The sequence below is a fragment of the Mchenga conophoros genome, linkage group LG2 (genome assembly GCF_057382185.1).
Source record: "Mchenga conophoros isolate Kocher_MC1m ecotype Shallow Benthic linkage group LG2, M_conophoros_male_GT1.1, whole genome shotgun sequence".
NCBI lineage: Eukaryota > Metazoa > Chordata > Actinopteri > Cichliformes > Cichlidae > Mchenga > Mchenga conophoros.
Genome location: NC_140527.1, coordinates 37757326 through 37779047, shown reverse-complemented (window position 1 = coordinate 37779047; position 21722 = coordinate 37757326). Strand labels below are relative to the sequence as shown.

At 39.8% G+C, this 21722-nt stretch overlaps 2 protein-coding genes across 8 annotated transcripts in view; both read left to right on the top strand.

Moving 5' to 3' along the window:
- Positions 1 to 6078, top strand: part of LOC146582581 (ATP-binding cassette sub-family C member 5) — a 35049-nt gene extending 28971 nt beyond the window's left edge. For both annotated transcript variants that reach the window (XM_085244965.1, XM_085244958.1), the window contains 8 exons: positions 90 to 276; positions 1337 to 1426; positions 1854 to 2046; positions 2155 to 2314; positions 3111 to 3189; positions 3281 to 3394; positions 3967 to 4131; positions 4887 to 6078. In XM_085244965.1, coding sequence (XP_085101091.1) covers positions 90 to 276; positions 1337 to 1426; positions 1854 to 2046; positions 2155 to 2314; positions 3111 to 3189; positions 3281 to 3394; positions 3967 to 4131; positions 4887 to 4979 — 1081 coding nt within the window. In that variant the 3' untranslated portion in view covers positions 4980 to 6078. The remainder of the gene's footprint in view (positions 1 to 89; positions 277 to 1336; positions 1427 to 1853; positions 2047 to 2154; positions 2315 to 3110; positions 3190 to 3280; positions 3395 to 3966; positions 4132 to 4886) is intronic.
- A 3162-nt stretch (positions 6079 to 9240) lies between these two features.
- med12 (mediator complex subunit 12) overlaps positions 9241 to 21722 on the top strand; it is a 34589-nt gene continuing 22107 nt past the window's right edge. For all 6 annotated transcript variants that reach the window (XM_085244931.1, XM_085244922.1, XM_085244905.1 and 3 more), the window contains exons 1-15: positions 9241 to 9398; positions 10083 to 10187; positions 10305 to 10496; positions 16194 to 16353; positions 16504 to 16679; positions 17281 to 17391; positions 17708 to 17980; positions 18093 to 18239; positions 18709 to 18808; positions 18892 to 19028; positions 19395 to 19526; positions 20409 to 20535; positions 20735 to 20964; positions 21062 to 21121; positions 21225 to 21398. In XM_085244931.1, the coding sequence (XP_085101057.1) occupies positions 9297 to 9398; positions 10083 to 10187; positions 10305 to 10496; positions 16194 to 16353; positions 16504 to 16679; positions 17281 to 17391; positions 17708 to 17980; positions 18093 to 18239; positions 18709 to 18808; positions 18892 to 19028; positions 19395 to 19526; positions 20409 to 20535; positions 20735 to 20964; positions 21062 to 21121; positions 21225 to 21398 (2226 nt within the window). In that variant the 5' untranslated portion in view covers positions 9241 to 9296. The remainder of the gene's footprint in view (positions 9399 to 10082; positions 10188 to 10304; positions 10497 to 16193; positions 16354 to 16503; positions 16680 to 17280; positions 17392 to 17707; positions 17981 to 18092; positions 18240 to 18708; positions 18809 to 18891; positions 19029 to 19394; positions 19527 to 20408; positions 20536 to 20734; positions 20965 to 21061; positions 21122 to 21224; positions 21399 to 21722) is intronic.

Sequence of the window (21722 nt, the reverse complement as noted above, 5' to 3'; positions counted from 1 at the left end):
AGCAGGAGAGTGCAGAGCTCTGCTTGCTTCTACTCTGGCTGAAATTAGTTTACGGTATCTCTCTTTCTCTCCCTCTCTTTTTTTTTCAGATATCAGGAATTGCTGGACACCAACCAGGCCTCAAACTACCTCTTCAGCTGTGCAATGCGTTGGCTGGCTATCCGCCTGGACCTCATCAGTATCTCCCTTATCACTGCTGTAGCACTGCTCATTGTCTTCATGCACAATCAGATACCTCCAGCCTACGCAGGCTTGGCCATATCATATGCAGTGCAGGTGTGTAAACAAACTCATGTAGTAACACAGAATGTGCAAAAACACTGACGGCTCTGGTCCTCTGAATGGCAAAAAAGTTGACAGTTTGAAGCTCCGGGCTGTGTAGGAAGGGTAGCAAGGCAGCCTCTATAACTGTGTGCGTCTAAATGTGAGTTAAAACTTGTCTGAATATACACCGATCGCCTTGTGTACTTAACCTTATTGAGAAAACTGGTCCGGGCAGTTTGGGGCAAGCACATGTGGCTGGATGTTGCCAACGTGCACAGCACGGGCCGGATAGGTCTTGTTGCAGGCGCATCCTGTGGATGCTTAATCAGACAGGGATTTTAGTCAACACTGGGAGCTCTTTGTTGAGAATTTCAAGTTAGTCCTGAACAGATTCTTCAGTGTGGGTGTTCTGGTTGCTTTGTCTGCACCATTGTTTGGGTAGGAGTTACGTAACCACAATATAACCACAGGAATCCCATGAAGTAAGAGTTCAAGGTGGAACATTGAACTCTAACAGGGTTACCATTGTCATTCTTGGCATCTTCACCTTGCCTAGTTTTAATGTTTGCTTCATCGATTTGAAGAGACAGATTAAAATGAGGCTTTTTGTGTTTGACAGAACAAAACATCATTCATCTTTTTTATTCTGCAGTATTTTAGCTGTTATTTGCTGCTTAATATGGGTCTTGTAGCACTGCATGAAGCAGCCATTGATTAGCACAGGTTACATGGTCTGGCTTTAACGCACACTCTCACCTTGCTGTACACAGACAGGATGATTTTCACAGTGTGTCTTAGAAATATGTTTGTTTTCTCATTGCCCAGTTTTTGGTTTTTTAAGATTCTGTTCTTTACTGCATGTTATAATCGACACAGAGAATTGAAATCGATTAACAAGATCGTGAAGGAGCCATATCAGCAAACCTGTTTATTAGGCTGTAAATTGCCAGTTGTTTTATTGCTCAATTGCTGAAGGGGGGCAGCGCACATAAATAGCGAGTGTTTCATAGTAATTGGTGTGACACTGTTAATCATTAACCTTTTTACCCCTCTGCTTTTCTTTCTCTTCCAGCTGACTGGCTTGTTTCAGTTTACCGTGCGGCTCCTCACCGAGACAGAAGCTCGCTTTACATCTGTTGAGAGGATCAATCATTATATAAAGGTAACAGCATTGATTAGCACAGTGAGAAAGGTGGATTGTGTAACAGCATGTCTGAAATAACAGCACTAGACCAGACCACATGAGATATATGACACCGTTTTAATTCAAGGCTGTTGGCAAGTCCGTGTGTGTGTGTGTGTGTGTGTGTGTGTGTGTGTGTGTGTGTGTGTGTGTGTGTGTGTGTGTGTCACAAGCATTTGATTAGGAATGATAGAAACCTCTTGTGCAGTATTAACACACTCCAGGGCACATGATAGAGCTTATGTCACACAACTGCCATCAAACCACAATATCAGCTCAACTTTTTCTTCTGACGTGCCAAGAAAATCTCATAGAAAGAAAATCACTACAAATCAGTTAGGGGGCTTGCCCCTACACAGAGATTTACAGATTAATGCCAGATACCATCACCTTTTCCTTATCTAAGACTCTTGAGAGCGAAGCACCTAGACAAAGTCCTGAGGCAGCCCAACCTGCCCCCTCCTGGCCTCAGGAGGGAAAGATCACCTTTCAGGATGTTGAGATGCGTTATCGCGATGATCTGCCGCTGGTGCTTAAGAACCTGTCCTTCACTATCCTGCCTGAAGAAACCATCGGCATTGTGGGCCGCACTGGATCAGGTACGACTGACCTTTTCAGTTCCCCAGCCGGCAGACTTTTCAGCTTCCGTTTCCACTTAAATGTGTCTGCATTTGTTAACGCAGCATGTTTTCTATATGCGTTTGCAGGAAAGTCCTCCCTAGGAGTAGCTTTGTTCAGACTTGTGGAGCTGACTGGGGGCTCTATTATCATTGATGGAGTCAATGTTGCACAGATCGGTCTGTATGACCTGCGGAGCAAGCTAGCTATTATTCCTCAAGAGCCTGTGCTCTTCATCGGTACTATCAGGTAATCCATTGATAATTACTTTCATTATTAATCACTGCAACTGGTTTATTGAACTACCTTAAAAATCTTTTGGCTAAAAAATCATATCAGAAAACACCAACGTTTTGGCAATTAATGCATCTGCTTTAATGGAAAATTTGTTTTAGTTGTACAACCAGGTAGATAGCTACTCTCTTCCTCGAAAGTGCCTATAGTCAGCCCATCTGTTTAAAGCTATAGTATATGTGTTGAACATCAAAAGTGAGCAGGATATTTTCCATCTAGTCACTCAGTGTCTGTGATTGTGTTTTCAATTTTGCCTGAAATTGGCTTTTGGGAGATGTTGGAAGATGTCGCTGCTGTGTGTGCACAGCGGTGATCTGATGTGTGCCCATTACAAAAAGGAAAAATGATGCTTTGTGTTAAGAAATTAAACAACAGGGGTGCTAGGTCTGACAGGCCAGAGTATTCAAAAGCAAAAAAGCACCTCTGTTTTGTGAATGAATTCCCTCAGCTGCAGGTCAGAATCGATCCTGGCCATGGATTGTTTTGAGCTCAGGATCAGAGTATGCTGCCCTTCTTGTCATAATGTGAAATAGACACGGGCAGATGCATTTCAGGAGGTTGAGTTTGCTTCGATCACCCTAAAACCTGCCCCAGATGTACCAATTTGTGAGGGTGTGTGGTCCTCTGCATAAAAAAACACACTTCATGAGACTAGAAAAGTATAATAGTATAATATATAAGTGTTGTCCATTTATCACTGTCATAATGTATAATCAGTATGAACGTCAATACCATGGTTTATTTCCAATAGGAGCAATTTAGACCCATGGGATCAATACTCTGATGCTGAGGTCTGGGAAGCTCTCGAGAAGACACATATAAAAGAAATGGTGAGTTACAAATTGGTTGGAGTGTAAATTATATTTTACATGACTAAAGCAGCTTCCTTTTACATCTTTATGTCCCTTTGACCTTCCTCAGGTCAGCCAGCTGCCTCATTCACTCCACTCAGAGGTGACAGAGAACGGAGAGAACTTCTCAGTGGGAGAGCGGCAGCTCCTCTGTGTGGCCAGAGCCCTGCTGAGAAACAGCAAGGTGCAGATTGTATAATGCTGCTGGTTTATATTTCCATGTGGAATAGTTGATAAACTCCTCAGTTCTAAAATGAATAATCAGTCTTGCCATACAACCACCTGCATGGGATACCACTGCCCCCTGCTGGTGGTATCCCATAGCTGGTACGGCTTCTGAACTGATAGCATGAGGTCGGACATCATCAGGACATAGCGTATAATTTTATTTGTTTTCAGCTATTTTTGTGAAGTACTATTTCATAACTTTATATGTCAATAACCATGCATGTGCACCACAATTTCAGCCTTTGCTTTGTTTGGAAGGTTTCTTTCAGTTTTCTTATTTCATCTTATTTTTCTGCAACCTTGGTTGATTAAATCAGCTATCACACACCTGCCCCTCAAATGCCTCTCACATCATATAAATTCTCCTTCACTGAAAACAAAAACTTTGCTTTGAGCAATATTTGCATCGTTTTTTTTATATTATAAAAAATTACTCGATTCCATAATGTGGGTCGTTAGAGTCAATGAAACAGTGCAATCGAAGTAACCAAACTCCCATAATATGAATGCATGTGTCTCTTTTTAAAGATCCTTTTATTGGATGAGGCAACAGCAGCCATTGACACCGAGACAGATCGTCTCATCCAGGAGACCATTCGCACTGCGTTTGGCAGCTGCACTACTCTCATCATCGCCCATCGTCTCAACACAGTGATGAGCTGCAGCAGAGTCATGGTCATGGACAGCGGCCAGGTGAATATAAATGCAGTATGTCTGACTGTGAAACTCGGTCCAGTGGTTGAAACTCAATCGTTGATGTGATATTCCCTAAATTACTGTGTGTTTGATATGACGGATGGAATGAGACAGTTCATGTTTCACTTGAGCAGTTTTCAAGACTCTTGATGGTAGCTGATAACATGAAAAGCACACAAGTAGTCACCAGTTTATGTGTTTCAGCCCTTATCCCTTAATCAGTTGAGTTTGCATTTTTGGCATCAGTAAGTAGAGTAAAATAAGATGGATGCATCAGAAGAGACAAGATTTATAGCTTGAATTTACACCCAGTTTTTTGGCTGTGCAGTGGAGTGAAAAAATCACAGATATTCGTAAGCGTGTTGTTTTATTACTATTAGATGTACCTAAATGGTTCATTACTTCATGCATTTTGCATTAAAAAGACAATTACATTTCCATTTTGTAATCTTTGGCTTTGCCTGTATTATAAAAGATCCCAAAATATTTTGTTGTTCGAGCCTCGTTGATAATGTCAACATGGCTCAAACAGTGTTGGCCACTGTGTGCCGGGAGTGATCGCTACTCCTTATAGGAACTTATGATTCAGCAAAGTGCAGCAAAGGCTGTCTGAGGACAATATTTCCCACATATTGAAATGCTTTTCATACACGGCCGCTGGGAAATATCTTCGGTTGGAGTAAGTTTGGAGATAATGTGCCCAGACTTTATATGCAAGTGCTGATTTTGTTTTATCCTTTTCATTCTCGTAGATTTTGGAGTTTGACAGTCCCGTTGCCTTGCTGGCAGATGAAAACTCAAGATTTAGAGCCATGATAGAAGCATCAGAAAACCAAAACAGATAAAACACGCTGGAGCTGAACTTTGGACCTGAGCTGTGATCCTACAAAATATCAAGCTGAATAAATGATTTGCACACACACACAAATCCTGCCAAGTGTGAAAATGATGAGTAAAGAAATCCACTGATGGGTTGTCCATGCAACCGTGTCCGTTTATTTCCTCACCAAAGACACAGAGACAGCACTCCCTAACAGCACATCAAATCTTAGTATGCTAAGTGAGATCTATCAGCCACCTGCTCTTTGCCGCCGTGTCACAGGAGTTGTTTCCTGGGCACCAAACAATTAGCTGCAAGTGAAACAGAGCTGCGTCTCTGACAATAGCACTTTATGTGTCATGTGGACACTTGGAAGGACGTAGGATGGTTCTTTTTTTCAGTTAATCAGTCAGACACTAAATTAGTTTTATTTCCATGACTGAGACCTGACAGTCCAGGAAATTAATGTTAGGCAGAAAATGGTGTGGATCAGATTTAATTTCTTATTTGCATTGCTACTGATGTTTGTTTGTTTATGTCAGGAATTTATTTGTTTGAATTAATTATTAAATACAGTATATTTGAAAAACATCACCTTCTATTCATTCCTCAAAATGGCTTTCCAAAAGAGGCTAAAATGTTTGTGTTTTTTTGTTGTTGCTGTAATGAGATAATTTCAGTAAATTATTGCAGATGTGATATGTGCCTAGACCTGTAAACAATTCCAGGTTATATAATGGAGTTAGCCATGTAAGCATGCTCTTTTTAGACTGCATGCAAGCACTGTGTTTTCAAATTAGCTCATCTTTTCAAATGCTGGAGTTGAATGTTTTGCCAGCAAGATCATTTAGGTGTTGAAGTATGGTGTGTGGTTTGCAACAAAACTGAAAACCATCAGGGTGTGTCTGTACATGTTCTGTTTTCACACATGAGAGGACTGCAAGCGTCTGCCTTCGAGTATGTGCTGAACAATCATGAAAAGTGCAATATCCCTTATTTTCAAGATTGCCTTTGTACACTTGAGATTGTGAAGCTGTAATATAAATTTGTTAAATGTGGGATTTTTGATATATAGAGGTTTTTTTGAATAAACCTATTTTTAATTTATTGGTGACGTGTCTAGTCTATTCTTATAAGATGTCCATCAAGGATGTTATGTGGTTGTTTGATTTGTCTCTGGATTCCTCAAAAGGTTATGAATGCATACGCAGGAAAGTGTTACCAGAGGAATTTTTGGAAAGGATCTTTTGCATTCCTTGAGAAAACAAACTAGGGCAATTCATGTTTTATCTTCACATTGAAATAATTTCGATACATGCTTTTGATTTACTAGACTCGATTCATACATGCTGTGGAGGTCTTTATCAGCCTGAAAGCCTTGAGCCTTCTTCATGCTACTCTTGTTTTAATGGTAAAGGAAATTGCATTATTTTAAAAGTAAGAGCAGTCAGTATAGTATAGAGGGAAAAAGAACGTTTTGTAAAGTGTCTTGTTGCTCCTTAGCAGCAAAACATCTGATGATTTTTCCTTGGGTGACTTGCCTAGAGTTAGCTACAAGTTTCAAAATGAGAATCAGTTAAAAGAAGTGAGCTTACCGGCCTTCATCACCCTCACTTTATTCCCGCTTGAGGCTATTAGCCTGAGGAAATAGTACCAAATGCTACCAGTAAACATGATTTGCATTGTGGGTACTGCAGACACAGTGTGTGTGTTTTTTTGTTTTTTTGTTTTTTTTGACAGGGGAAAAGAATGCATGGAATACAAAACACATCTGGTTCTACTGAATTTTAAAGCATTTCCAATGTGAGTGTAACAGTGCCGCAGACGAGTCACGCTGTATCAGTCAACTCCTATTTTTCAGTCTATTTTATAAAAGTCACAGAGACATTTATACATGAATATTCCATTAGCTCGTTAGGGAATTGTGAAGCCTTTTGTTTCAGAATAACTCCGCATGAACATGACATCTAAGGCCTCCTCCAGTACTGTATGCAGGCGTTCAACAAACGCAAAGGTTAAATTGGGGTTTATGAGAACATTTCAAAAGTGTAAAGTCCTAATCTGCAGATTTCAGCAACAATCTGCCCACATGCACTTCAGCAAAACTAAGAAATCCACTTTTTTTTTTAACCCTTGAGATCAACTCCAAGTGAAGAAACATGAAAGTAACAAATAGATATATGACTTTCCCATCTGGTCACCTCTTCCTGCAGTATGAAAATCCACCAAACTGGCATAAACAGCTGTTGGTAAATAACATTAATTCCTTACAAGGTAGGGAAATATCTGAAGATCGTGAAGTCACACAGGAGTAAAGGGAATACCTTTAATTTATGAAACTTGAACTATTCCACATAATGCAAAAGTTACACTGCATTTCATTTGGAGTAACCTTTGTGTGTGTTTTCTCGGACCCCCAAATGATTGCATATCAGACTCAGAATGTTAATATTTTTTGCCCAGGATTTACCTCCTCATCACACACCTTACAATAACCTTACCTGCTGCCTTCATGCTATAATGTATACTTGAAGAGAGTCCACAGTGTTTTTGTGTTGTAACTTTTTATTTTATTTTTTTGGAGGAAAATATTTGAAATGTTTGACTAACTGTGAAGTTTTTTCTTCTTAAAAGCTCAGACTCTGACTTCCTCAGTCCGAACTGGAGGGACAGATTTTCATATTACACTGAGATAACTGCTAATGTGCTGAAACTGGAGTTAAATATGGAAAATTTTCTGGAAGATTATTTCTGAAGACATCTTAAAGAAATTACAAGAAAGCTTGCCTGAGTTCGGACTGTGTTTAAGAATAAAAGTGCTCATACCAAATATTGACTTTCCAGTTAGTTAGAGATGTACAAACTTATTTTGCCGTATTACACCATGTATAAAAACCATGTATATTTATTTTGTATATCTGTGTGCGTGCGTGTGTTGACTAGGCTTTAAAGGTTAAATGGGAGACCACAAATTATGCAGGATGTAGATTTTTTTAGTCAGACATTAAAGCTAAATACCCCCTAATTAAATCTAATATTATATAATAGCCTAATAACCAAATACACGTGAGTGTTTTTAATAGCGCGCTTTTAATCAGAAAGGAAAAACATGGAAACGATTAAAAACATTATTTGTTCTCTATTTACTTACTAGAGCAGGGGTCAGCAACCTTTAACACCCAAAGAGCCATTTGGACGCAATTTCCACGCAAAAGAAAACACTGGGCGCCGCAAATACTTTTTGACATCTAAAATGAAGATAACACTGTATATATTGTTTTTTTACCTTTATGCTTTGTGTGAAGAACTAAGGTGTGTTGCTTAAATCCATGAAGTGCTACAGAGAAAATTACATTTTATTTATGTAATGAACACACTTTGAACTCTTAAAGAAATATAACAAAAGCAAAGACACGCAGCTGAACTAAAATGATCCAGCAAACAAAAACTGTTGTGAGCCGCCACCCTTATATCGCCTTTGGACTTTTGGAGCCTTGACCTGACTGTTAAAAAAATTATTGGAAAATGAAAAGCAGATGTTTGCAAAATTCTGCCTAAATATGTATTTTACCCGGTTAATGTGTGCAGCGCCGCTGCAGGGGAGGCGGACGCACCTGAGCGGCGCCCGCAATCACGCCTTAACGTCTGTGCTCTCTATGCTGTTGTGTTGGTGTGTGTCGGGCAGTGAGCTGCAAAGCTACAGCCGGCTGTATGCGTACAGCACCCGTGTGTGAAAAGTGGTCAATAAAGAGATGCTGAAAAGCCTGTTCATGGAAACATCGTCGGGTCTGCCGTGATATGTTTACAATGGGACTTCTGCTCCTGAACCTCTGCGCACAGCGTCTGCAAATCGAGGCTGTACGAAGTCACTTTCAACTTTACGCAGGACTGTAAGCTGTCGTCTGTGAGGCGTGAGCGCTGTTTGAGCGGCTTATTTTGAGCGATCAAAAAATAATAGAATATCATTTTAGATTTATATTTCAATATCACAATAATCTTCCAATTTAGAACTACAAGTTAAAAAAGAACTAACATAAGTAAAATACACAAAAGCTAATTACTTAAAAAAACTAATTTATTTTCCCAAACCACGCGGAGCCGCACTAAAAGGACTAAAGAGCCGCCGGTTGCCGACCCCTGTACTAGAGTAACTTCTTCTTCTGTATAGGGTCTACTGGCGGTTTACTAGAGTAACTAAAAAGCACAAAGCTTTTTATGCAATTTAGTTTCCCTGACTTTTATTTTGAAGTTCACGACTGGAACCCTGCCGGAAGTGAGTTTGGCTGTTGTAGCTCGCCCCAGGCTGCTGGAAGGAGGAAAGCCTTAGCTGTGATGCCGCTGGATGATGGCTGCTTTCGGGATCTTAAGTTACGAACACCGTCCATTAAAGCGGCCCCGACTCGGCCCTCCGGACGTTTATCCGCAAGATCCAAAGCAAAAAGAGGTCAGATTTGACGACGTGCTCCCTGAACGGCCGGGAGTAACGTTTTCTCGAGGAAAATTGTAGGCAGAGGAGCTGTGCGAGCTAACACTAGCTTGCAGTCCTGTGAACGGTCTGGGCCTAGCAATAACAATGAACAGAACCTAGTTGTCAGTTTGTTAGCTAGCTTGCCCTTCTTAGTTGACAATCAGCTACTTGGTAAGATCGCTGAGTTTGCTAAGCTAACTCTTCGGGTGGCGGATGCGTTGCAGTTTGATATAAACTGCAGCCATTGTCTTACTGTGTGGTTTTAAACAATATGCGCTCGGTGTTGGATTGTGCGTGACTGTTTCTGTTTAATAGCCATATGGTTTGTTTTTACGAATAACCAGACCTTCAAAGCTAATCTTTATTACCAGCAAGCTGTAAATTATTTGCTGAGTTTTTAGACTGGAGTTTGGCCTAGCTGAGGTATCCCTGTTCGTTCATATCCAGCAATAACCTGATGTAATCTGTTGATGCAAATAGAAAAAGTGACTCTTTATGTTTCCCCAATAATAATTAAAAAAATGTTTTTATTGTTATTTATGTTTACGTCATGTCTGCAAAACCAATCAACCACACATCCTGACTTTCTCAGTGGTCTGGGATCTCAAACACTAACGTCGCATGAAAAATATCATTTCTCTTCGCTGAAATGTGTTTCAGGATGAGTTGACTGCATTGAATGTGAAGCAAGGATTCAATAACCAACCAGCTGTATCCGGTGATGAACATGGCAGTGCCAAAAATGTCAACTTCAACCCTTCCAAGGTAATGGCTCATTTTAACACAGCTCCTGCTCTAGCATACCATTCACAACTGGATAGATTCCCCCCCCCCTCCCTGCTGGATTTTGGCCATCTTACATGTTCCCCTCTCTCTTTATAGATCAGCTCAAACTTCAGCAGCATTATTGCAGAGAAGCTGCGCTACAGCACGTTTCCAGACACAGGGAAGCGTAAACCACAGGTCAACCAGAAGGATAATTTCTGGCTTGTCACAGCGAGGTCACAGAGCTCCATCAATAACTGGTTCACGGATTTAGCTGGGACTAAACCTCTGACACAGCTGGCTAAAAAGGTAAAACTTAAAACCCTTGTTTATTGTTTATTATTGGGCATTCCTGTAATTGGTTTCCTAGTTGAGCACAAGTCATTAAGCCACCTAGTTAGTGAGTTAATTGTTTTTAAATTTATGATATGAAGTAAGTACACATTAAAGCATAGTTTAAATTCCTGGGCTGTGGAGAAGCAAAATCACAACAACAACTACACTTTAAGTCTTCCCAAAGCATGCAGGAGGAAAGCCTCAAGTTCAGAGAACCTGAAAAGTTATTAATGATTTTTAATGTGCTTCAGTAGCCAGAAAAGCTACTGGGGGGGATGGTAGGTCTGACCACAGTGCCATATTCTTCTTCAGAAAGCTGACTAAAAGCGACTGAGACGTCAGTAAAAGCATGAATATAAAAAAAACATTGATTCCAAATAGTCAAGAACAACATTTAATGGCAGCTCTAAATAATTTCGATTGGAATAGCATACTATAATATGATGACACTAATAAATGTTGTGATCTATTATACTCTTCTATTAAAGGGGTCTTGTCACAGTTTCAGAACGAGAGCCATTGAAAGAAACGAGTTTATTCCTTGCTTTGGATTAATACTGAGTGTAAACAGCTTATGAGACTCAGAGACCAGTTACTTAAAACATTGTTACAATCTGGATTAAATACTGATTGAGTACATTTTATATCTGCAAGGAATAAAGTCGCACAGACTTTGAGAATGGCAAAAGCAAATTTTTTTTCATGACTGTAATTAATATTGCTAAAGGAAATTGTAAGCTAATTTGGGAAAATATTAACTCCTTGGTAACAGTAAGCATAATGCTGATAAAGACCTTGAACTTAAATTTGCCAGTGAGCTGGTATCAGAGCCTCTCAGCCTAGCTACTAAATTAAATGATTTTTTTTCCAAAGTACTATTAATGAAATTGCACACGTGTTTTCTAATTCTTGTGACCCTCAACAAAATATTGGGAATACTGACACCAAAGAGGATGTTTCTTCTGAAGATTCAAAGTTCAACATTTGAAAAATTACAGAAAATGAAGTAGAAAATATAATCTCTAAATTAAAAAGTTCTAAAGCAAGGGATGAGTGTGGGTTTCATACCAATTTCTTGAAGTATTATAAATCTTGTCTTTTGGTGCCTGTGACCCATCTTATTAATTTATCAATGACGCAGGCAGTCGTTCCTCTGAGTTGGAAGGTGGCAAAAGTTACACCAATTTATAAATTGGGTGATAAATAGACCCTGCTAACTATCGACCTATTAGCATACTCCCCATCTTTTCAAAGATAGCAGAAAAGTGGGTTGCTAAATCATTGAACATCTTAATGACTCCAATCCGGGTTTGCACCCTATGCAATTCGGGTTTCGCACTCTTCACTCAACTGAAACGGCTGTCTGTGTTTTTGTTGAGAGAGTGAAGTCTTACTTAGACAAGAGCAGTTACGTTGCGGCTGTTTTTCTTGATTTCCGTGCGTTTGACACTGAATCATCTTAAGCTCTTGTCTAGACTGTCAACATTTAACTTTAGTAATCACACCGTTAAATGGATACAGTCTTATCTATCAGATAGAAAACAATGCGTGCAAATAAAGAATAGCAAGTCACCCTATCTTTACTGTGCGCAAGGTGTCCCTCAGGGTTCAATTCTAGGCCCCCTGTTATTTTCACTTTATGTAAATGCCTTGCCCAATGTGTGCAAAAATGTGGACACGATTATGTATGCTGATGATATGGTAATTTTTACACAAGCCAAAACTGCTGATGATGCAGCCCATCAGCTTTCATTGGCATTACATGATTTACAAAAATGGCTGAATGACTCATGCCTGTGCCTTTATGTTAAAAAGACCGTATCAATGTTTTTTAGTAAACCTAAAACAACCGTGGCTGCAGTAAAAGTTTTCTTGGGTGCACAAGAACTAATTAATGTTGAGGAATTTAAGTGTTTGGGAGTGCTACTAGACTCAAAATTATCCTTTAAAAAACATGTTAAAAAAGTAGTGAAAACTGTAAATGTTAATATAGAACTTTAGACATATCTGCACATCATTAACAGACACAGCAGCGATTACATTCCTGCTCTCTATGATACCGGCTCATATTGAATATTGTGTTACAAGATGGTCCTATACGAGCTCTGCTGCTATTGGGCCAATCGAAGTGTGCTACAAAAGAGCATTGAAAATATTACATAAGAAACCTTTTTTATATTACCATTGTCAAATTTGAGATAAATACAAGTTTCTAAATTTTACTAATTTCAAATGATTTAAATCTGCCTGTCTAATATACAACGTTATACATGGTCTGGTGCCTCCACCAATCAGTGATTTTTATTAAACAAAAGTCTAGCAGTGTTGCCGGGTCTCGACTGACTCGAGCCACTGAGAGATGTAATTGTGAATTGGCATTTAGACGGAGCACCTTTTCATAGATGCTCTGTCATATCAGGGAGTGAGCTTCTGGAATACTCTTCCACTGTCAGTGAGGGAAGTACAAGTCTCCCCATCTTTAAGAGTCACTTAAAAGGGTGGCTCAGGGACACACAAACATGTGATCATGTTTAATTAATCATGCTTTATATTGGACATGAGAAAGAGTTAGTGTATTACAACTATTAGTGTAATGGGTCAGTGCAATATCAGGACAGTCAGGGCATGTGTAATTTTGGGGTTTTTGCAATATAATTGATGTGTTTCCATTATTGTTATCTATATTGTCCTCTCTTGTCCACTCTTCTTGTCATTGTTTGTTCTAATATAATGTGCTCACTGTTTTTGTCCTTGTCACCTGACCTGTAAATAGTGTCTCTGTATGTTTTTACTAACTTGTGTGTAACACCAACCTGCCAGAGGGTCTGCAGATGCAAATTAGCCCAAGGCTATAATCTGTCATATTTACATTTGTTAACTTGTTCATTAATATGTATTGCCCCTCTTTCTAAATAAAATAAATAAATAGATAAATAAAAGAGACTTTAATGTTTAGCCAGCAGGCATGCCAAGTGGATCCATGTTTCAAATTATGGGGCATTTTCTTAAAGGTTGATGAATAACAGGGGAATGTATGCCTGCAGAGATTGCATGTTACCGTTTTAGGATTGTCTTTTGAAATGGTACTTACTGAAATGGTCCCACACTTTGGATTTCCTGCATGTTTAATAGCTATATAACCATAAGGAGCAGCAGTTTGAAGTTTAGTGGCTCTTTTGCCTCTTCAAGTTGAAATGTGATGTTGTGTGCTCTACTAGATAAGCTATTAACAGAGCTGAGTGTTGTAGAATATCATTTATAAGTTGTCATTTTTTGTGTTATATATATGTGTGTGTATATATATATATGTATTAAATAGCAGAGAGCAGGAATAAATGGCAAACAGGAGAAATATATACAAAAATAAGAGAAAGGCACACATTGTAGAACATGGCCTGGTACTTATATACTGCCTTTCAACTGCAAATCTCATTTACCCAATAACACAGACATATACTGCTTAAGATTTCTAACATTTACACACACACTTGCACCCTGATGGATGCATCAGGGACAAGTGGTTCAGTATCTTGTTAAAGGATACTTCTGCATGAGGACCAGAGGAGTCTACCAAACTTACAACTGGGCACTCCACCTGAGCCACAGCAACAACTATATTTTTTGCTAGCTATATGAATTTGTAGGTTTTTTTAAACCTAGTGATTTTAGCTAATAACAGTTTTTTGTTGTTGTTGTTGTTATTTTGTTTTTTTTTATTGAGCTGACTGAAGTTGATAGGCTTGGTTTGAAAGCTTTTCCTAGTGAGACAGAACTTAGTATTTATTATTGAGCAACAGTATGAGGAGTCATCAACTCCTCATACTCTTAGGTTGCTTCTCAACCCAAGAGAAGCAAATGGAGTGTGTATATAAAGCCCAGGTGAGGTCATCAAAGAGGACTCTTGATGATGTTATAGAAAGCATCTGGGGGTAAACCACACCAGAGCGTGGCAGATGAGGTCGTGATCAAAAGAAATGGTGGAGTTAAAAAAGATCAAAATATAAAAATATTGTTGGCAAAATCCTTACGTGTACATGACCATGAGAAGAAAGTGTGTTGGTTCTGTAAAAGCTGAAGGAGAAAAGGCAGCAGTTTGAATGAGTGTAGAGAAAATAATTCCTATATTAAACAGAACTCCCCTGTTTGGTTGAGATGTTACGAAACAGGAACAATTCAAAAGTGCTTTTTAAATAGCCTAGCTAAGAAAACGTAATGCTTTTGTGTAAATCAAGCCTTTTGTTAGTCTTGTTTGGGTGTATTGACCCAAAACACAATGCATGTCTTTATTTGAAAGTGTCAGCAGCTTATTTTTCTTTTTTTAAAGAACTACGAAATCTGTTAGTCATAGATCGTCTGAATTGTTTTGTTCAATATTGTGAAATTATTCTCCAAGTAAGTGCTCTTACAAATTGAAGCATATAGATTTTGAAGTTTTAAAGCATCGAAATAAATGAAAGGTGAGCTTTGTGTGTGTTTTCAAGCAAGCTGCTTATCATTTTACCTGCACATTGCAGTTTTTAAAATTATTTTATTGCTTAACATACTTCACTGTGCCGTGATAAACTGGCTGGATTTATTAAGGACTTTGGCAGATCATTTTTCCCGAAGGATAACAATTCCAGGTTTCTCCTTGGCTGCGTTTTAGGTGTTTTCTTTCTCACCATTTATTTTCAAAGCAGATCAAGCAATGAATGAAATGATTTCTGAAGACTGGAGCCATATAGTTTAGGAATAACATACATTCCTGATATGTATGCTACATTTTGATGAAGAAACGTGACAGAATGAGGTGAAGTTACTGAGGTCTCATCCTGGGAACAATTAAAAGAATGATACCCTAATAAAATAAAAGTAATATAAATATATGTAATTAAACATTAATGTTAATAATAATATAGATAGACATAATAAATAAAGGAATTATTAAATAATAATGGCTTACCAAGAAGTCTATAAAAAGTGCAGAATGCAATTTGTGTGTATTTAGAGGTGTGGCAATTTGACACAGTTCTACAGTCTCTCTTAATTTTATCCATGTTAAACATTTTATTAATGGCCGTCATCACTGTGGATATTTTTAGTCTTATTATGTTATTTCTTCCTTTTTAACTTATGATTAAGGTTCTTTTAGCTCTTTATCACAGTGGTTTTGAGCAGTTTGCCAGCACACGGGGCGATCGTGGCTCAAGAGTTGGGTGTTCGTCTTGTAATCGGAAGGTTGCCGGTTGGAGCCCCGGCCCGGACACTCTCGGTCGTTGTGTCCTTGGGCAAGACACTTCACCCGTTGCCTACTGGTGATGGCCAGAAGGGCCGATGGCGCGATATGGCAGCCTCGCTTCTGTCAGTCTGCCCCAGGGCAGCTGTGGCTACACCTGTAGCTGCCTCCACCAGTGTGTGAATGGGTGGATGACTGGGTGTGTAAAGCGCTTTGGGGTCCCTAGGCAGGACTAGTAAAGGCGCTATACAAATACAGGCTGTTTACCACACAATTAAGATAACACAACAAAATAAATATCAGCCACTGCAATCAGAAAATGCTGTCATTTTTACATATAAGGAGATGAAGATATCAGTCAGATATAGCAATATTGTTCGGTCAGTGTACTCCTGCTTCCCTGTCAGCAGTTCAATACAGCACTCCATTAAATTTGTTGCTAAATCTTTTTACAGGTACCGATCTTTAGCAAGAAGGAAGAGGTTTTTGGATACTTGGCCAAGTACTCAGTCCCTGTAATGCGTTCAGCATGGATGATTAAGATGACCTGCGCATATCATGCAGCTATCACAGAAACTAAAGTCAAGAAGAGGCATGTGATTGACCCGTGCATAGGTGAGCATGTTACTTGGGTCTTTTCAGTCTCGAGGGATCATTTGGCTAAACGATATAATTTTACCTTTCATTTGATATTGTGACATCATGTATTAGATATGTATTAGCTGTGAAAGTAATTTCTTTGTGTGTGTATGTGTGTTTGTATAGAATGGACCCAAATCATTACCAAGTATCTCTGGGAGCAGCTTCAGAAGGTGGCTGAGTTTTACAGACAGTTTCCCAGCCAAGGCTGCAGCTCACCCCTGCCAGCTAATCCCCCTGATGTGGAGACGGCCATGAAGCAGTGGGAATACAACGAGAAGCTGGCCATGTTCATGTTTCAGGTCAGCTCACACTCTCAAGTCTGCTGCTGAAAAAGTCTTGGAGTTAAAATGCTGCAGTTGAGCTTTGGTAGTTACACGAGTTACCTGCTGTGCACAAACTTAATGACGCTCCATGGCAACATTTAGGTTTTGATGAATCGCACTGGTTTATTATACTATTTTATCTTTGAGTCACAAGCATGCAATTTGTAACAAATATTTATCATATTTAATTCACTAAATTGTGCCGTCTGTAATTGATATTTAAATTTAAATGGACGTGTTACAGACGCTGATTGATGCTTTGAACTTCAGGGTTGTTGCTGTATCAATAGTTTCTCTTCTAAAAATTATCATTTGTTTTAGATCTGGAAAGTTTTGAGGTTAGATGTTGCCAAAGGATGTTGCTCTTGCATGTATGTGCAGCATATTCAGTCATATTAATCTCAGTAGTCTTCTGAGTGGATGATATGAAGTCTGAGGCAGCTACTGTGTTCTGTGTATATATGATGATGTTGAAAATGTTCTAATTTAATACATTTTTCAGCCACACAAAGGAGACAGTGTGTAGGAGTGTTAAGATCTGCATAGTATTAAGCTGGACTTGTGTTTCTGTGCTCAGGATGGTATGTTAGACAGACACGAGTTCCTGACGTGGGTGCTGGAGTGTTTTGAGAAAGTCCGGCCTGGTGAAGATGAGCTTCTCAGACTACTTTTGCCCCTTTTACTACAGGTATACACATCTGCTCATTCACTGTCACCTCATTATGAACCTCAGTCTTTAGTTTCAATCTAACCTCATCACTCGTGCTTTAATGGATCACATTTGCGAAACCTGCACTCCTCCTTAACATTCATACAGCTGTGCAGATACACCCACCCACCTGCTCTGTGGTATGACGTGCTTCTACAGCTGTCACCACTTTATCCTGTTTTGTTTCTTCGTGTGATGGCAGTAACCTTTGGTGACAGCACCCACCGGGGCTGACTGATGTGAATGAACACCAAGTGCTCTGGTTAATGCTGTGAATCTCTCCTCTGTGCCACAGTACTCGGGGGAATTCGTGCAGTCTGCTTACTTGTCACGAAGACTGGCTTACTTCTGCACGCGCCGCCTCAACTTGTTGCTAAGTGACGGGAGCCTGGGCCCCGGCACAGGAGGGCATCCAGCTCACGGCATCTTGACACAGCAAAGCAACGCTCTGCCCTCCACACCAACCTCCCAGCCAGCGGGAGGGAACCAGCCCCAGACACCTTTTACAGACTTCTATATCTGTCCACAGCACAGGCCTCTGGTGTTTGGTCTCAGCTGCATGTTACAGGTATTCTATGTCCAATTTCATTCTCATGTACTTAATACATGGTTTCTAAGCCCGGTATTTATTCCTTTATTCCTTCTCCCTGCCCCTCTCTCTCCTGTCATTGTCACATTAGAGCATTGTGTTGTGCTGTCCCAGTGCTCTTGTGTGGCATTACTCTTTAACAGACAGCAGAAACAAGACTGGTTCCCCTCTCGACCTCCTGCCCATCGCTCCTTCCAGCTTGCCAATGCCAGGAGGCAACACTGCCTTTACACAGCAGGTACCTCCATCCATACTCACATTTTCCTTTTTTTGTATGTGAAATTATTCATATGGTGCTCAAAAAAAAAACCTCATGGGCTTTTCTTTCATTTGTTTGCAATTAAAGTCATTGTATTGGCTTTTCTAGTGCACAAAAGCAATGGATTCCAGTGTATTACAGTAAATCAATAAAGAACAAGAAATGCACAGAGCAAAACAGATTTGTGCACAAACAGGCTCCTAGTGCAGAAACACAAGGACAGTGTCTGAAGTACCAACAAAGCCAGTTTGAGCAAATGGAAGTTTGCGTTGAAATATATGTCAGGTGTTTGGAGATTCTCTACTTATAAACACAACTGTGCTTTACATAAACCTTCTTCACTACTTTTAATTGGTTATTTAGTTACCTCATAATCTTAAGATTTGTTGGCAGTCCCACAGGTTTTGGGTTTCAGTTTCTTGCCCTCTAACAGAGTGGTCTTTCACAGGTTCGTGCAAAGTTGCGGGAGATTGAGGAACAAATTAAGGAGCGAGGTCAGGCAGTGGAGTTCAGGTGGTCGTTTGATAAGTGCCAGGAGACGACAGCGGGTATGAACACTGTTTCTTTCACTCTTTAGATACTTGATTGCAGCTTTTAAGAACAAATTAAAATAATGTTGATCTTCTGGCAGGATTCACCATCGGAAGGGTTCTCCACACTCTGGAGGTTTTAGACAACCACAGCTTTGAGAAGTCTGACTTCAACAACTCCCTGGATTCACTGTACAACCGGATATTTGGTTCAGGCCAGAGCAAAGATGGCCACGAGGTAATGAGTTTGGTGTATATTTTAGTGAGTTAACAGTTAAATGCAGTTATAGTTAGTTACATTTTGTTTGGTATTCAGTTTAGTTCTAGTTTTCGAAGTAGTTTTGGTCGTTTCCAGTTTTGATTGAATGGTTCACTAAAGGCTAGGTTTTTATTTAAGTTAAAAGTGATTTTTCCCACAGTTGTTAGTTTAGTTTGAGTTAGCTTTAGTAGTTGCATGCTACAGGAGAGTACTGACCACGTTGTTGTTAATTGTAATAAAAAGCAGACTGCTGATGCCATGTGATTACCGATCATCAGATAATAGTGTGACACCGAGTGATGTTATTTTTGGAGATGTTGTCTCATAAAGCGTGTTTCTACCCAGATGTCACCTGATGATGATGCGGTGGTGACCTTGCTTTGTGAATGGGCTGTGTGCTGTAAGCGTTCAGGCAGACACAGGGCCATGGTTGTGGCCAAGCTGCTGGAAAAGAGGCAGGCTGAAATAGAAGCAGAGGTAAGAAACACACCGCCCTCCAATCTGAGTTCTGTTGTGCCGCTTCTGCACCTTTAGTGCAACTTCTGTCACAGAAACCTTATAATTTATTACATTTCTTACACAGGATATATTCAAATTTAATGACATCCGTGGCTGTCAGCCGCAGATCTAACACTAATAATTTTTGCCACGTTATTACTGTTACAGTTCCTTACCGAATGTTGCCATGCATGTCATCCATCATCATAACATCATCATCATCATCATCATATTTTAATATTTTCCTTTTGTGATGGATTTCACCATTCACTGTTTTTATGACTGGGCCTCTGTGCTGTGAAAATGCTTTCCAGACTGTCCCTTATAATTGCCGATACAAACTCCCTAAAACTTCCTCATGCAGGAGAAGAAAGCAGTGGGGACACAAATGAAACTGTTCAAATAAAATAAAAGGCAGAAATGCCATTTTACAGGGGGCTTACTATTAACATGACCCATTTGACAAAATTTGGTGGTGAATTTGCTGCATGCTTCATGACTTGCAGACATATTTGTGACATTTTGTGATTAAGATCACAGGTAAGCTCTCCATTCCCTACAACATAGCATGTATCTCAGATAATGTGTGAATAGGGTTTTATTCTTTAGTTTATATTTTGAAGTCACGGTAACCATCTGTTGTGTCTGAACATATCAGTCTCTGATGTTGTTTATTTGTAGTTGTCGCATCCCTAATCTTTATCTTTTGAGTATAAGATTTAGTGAGAAGCTTTAAATGTGTATACACAGTTGACTTTCAGCGTGTGTGTAGATTTACTGTAAATCCAAAGAAACATGCTAAGTAAGAACATTTTTCTGAATTTAGCACTCAAAGACTGTCTGTTGCACATTTGTTTGCAGAGGTGCGGCGAGTCGGAGGTGGTGGATGAGAAGGGCTCTGTGTCATCTGGTTCCCTGTCAGCTGCCACACTGCCAGTCTTTCAGGATGTGCTGCTGCAGTTCCTCGACACTCAGGCTCCCACCCTGAGTGAGTCTTTCTTTTTGTTTGTTTCTTGCAGCGATGATTCTCTGATGTGTCACACATGATCTCAGTCTAAATATTGAACGAACTTTACGTCCTTTTGTCTTTGCCTTTTTACTTCATTACTCATTGCATATTTATTCGAAATGATTTGGCAGGGGAAATCTGCTAATAAATTATTCAAATCCTCTTTTCCCCTTCACAGCGGAGCCTGGGAATGAAAGCGAACGCGTGGAGTTCTCCAACCTAGTCCTTCTCTTCTGCGAGCTCATCCGTCACGACGTCTTTTCCCACAATATCTACATGTGCACGCTCATTTCCCGTGGCGACTTGGCTTCTGACTCCCACCTGCCCCGCCCACGTTCACCCAGCGATGAGCCCTCTGATGAATCGGAGCGCAAAGAGCAGGATGCAGGCAGCAGTGTCAAGATGGAGGCATGTTGGAGGAATCTGTTGTCGATGTTGTGTAGAGTTACAGACACAGTAGCTGTGTGGTGTAAAAAGATAACATGAATTCTTGTTTGTTCAACAGGATACTGGCCTGTCGGAGTCCATGGAAATCGATCATAACTCCAGTGCTAATTTTGATGAGGTATATTTTTGCCAGAATTTACACACAAACACTAGGAGCCATTTCTGTCTGAACATTTTGGTGTTCCTCGCTTGAAGTAATTTCAGCCTTCTTTGTCCTGCAGATGTTCTCACCTCCAATGCACTGTGAAACCAAGGGAAGCCCCTCTCCAGAGAAGCCGGTTACAGATCAGGACAGCAAGCCCAACTGTAAGGACAAGGGTATGGACCCCGCCTTTCCTCAACTGTATGAGCAACCCCGTCACATCCAGTATGCCACTCACTTCCCTATTCCTCAGGTAAGAATCCTTACAGTGTGACTTTGAAAACAGAAATACCCGATACTCTCTCCTACAGGGACTTAAGCGCAGATATCTTCCTAATACACTGAAAGCACAGTATGACTCAGTGATATTATGTAGTAAATGATAAAGATGGAGAATAATCTTCTTCCTCTATACTTTGACAACATCTGAACTGGATGTTTGTCGGTACATCTGTTAGTTTTTATTTAGTTTCCTGAAACCCGTTTTCATTTTCAGTCTCAGTTTAACTATAGCCTAAATTACTGAAAAGCAAATTTACATTATGAAATCAACTCAGGTGGCCAAAAGAAAATATGT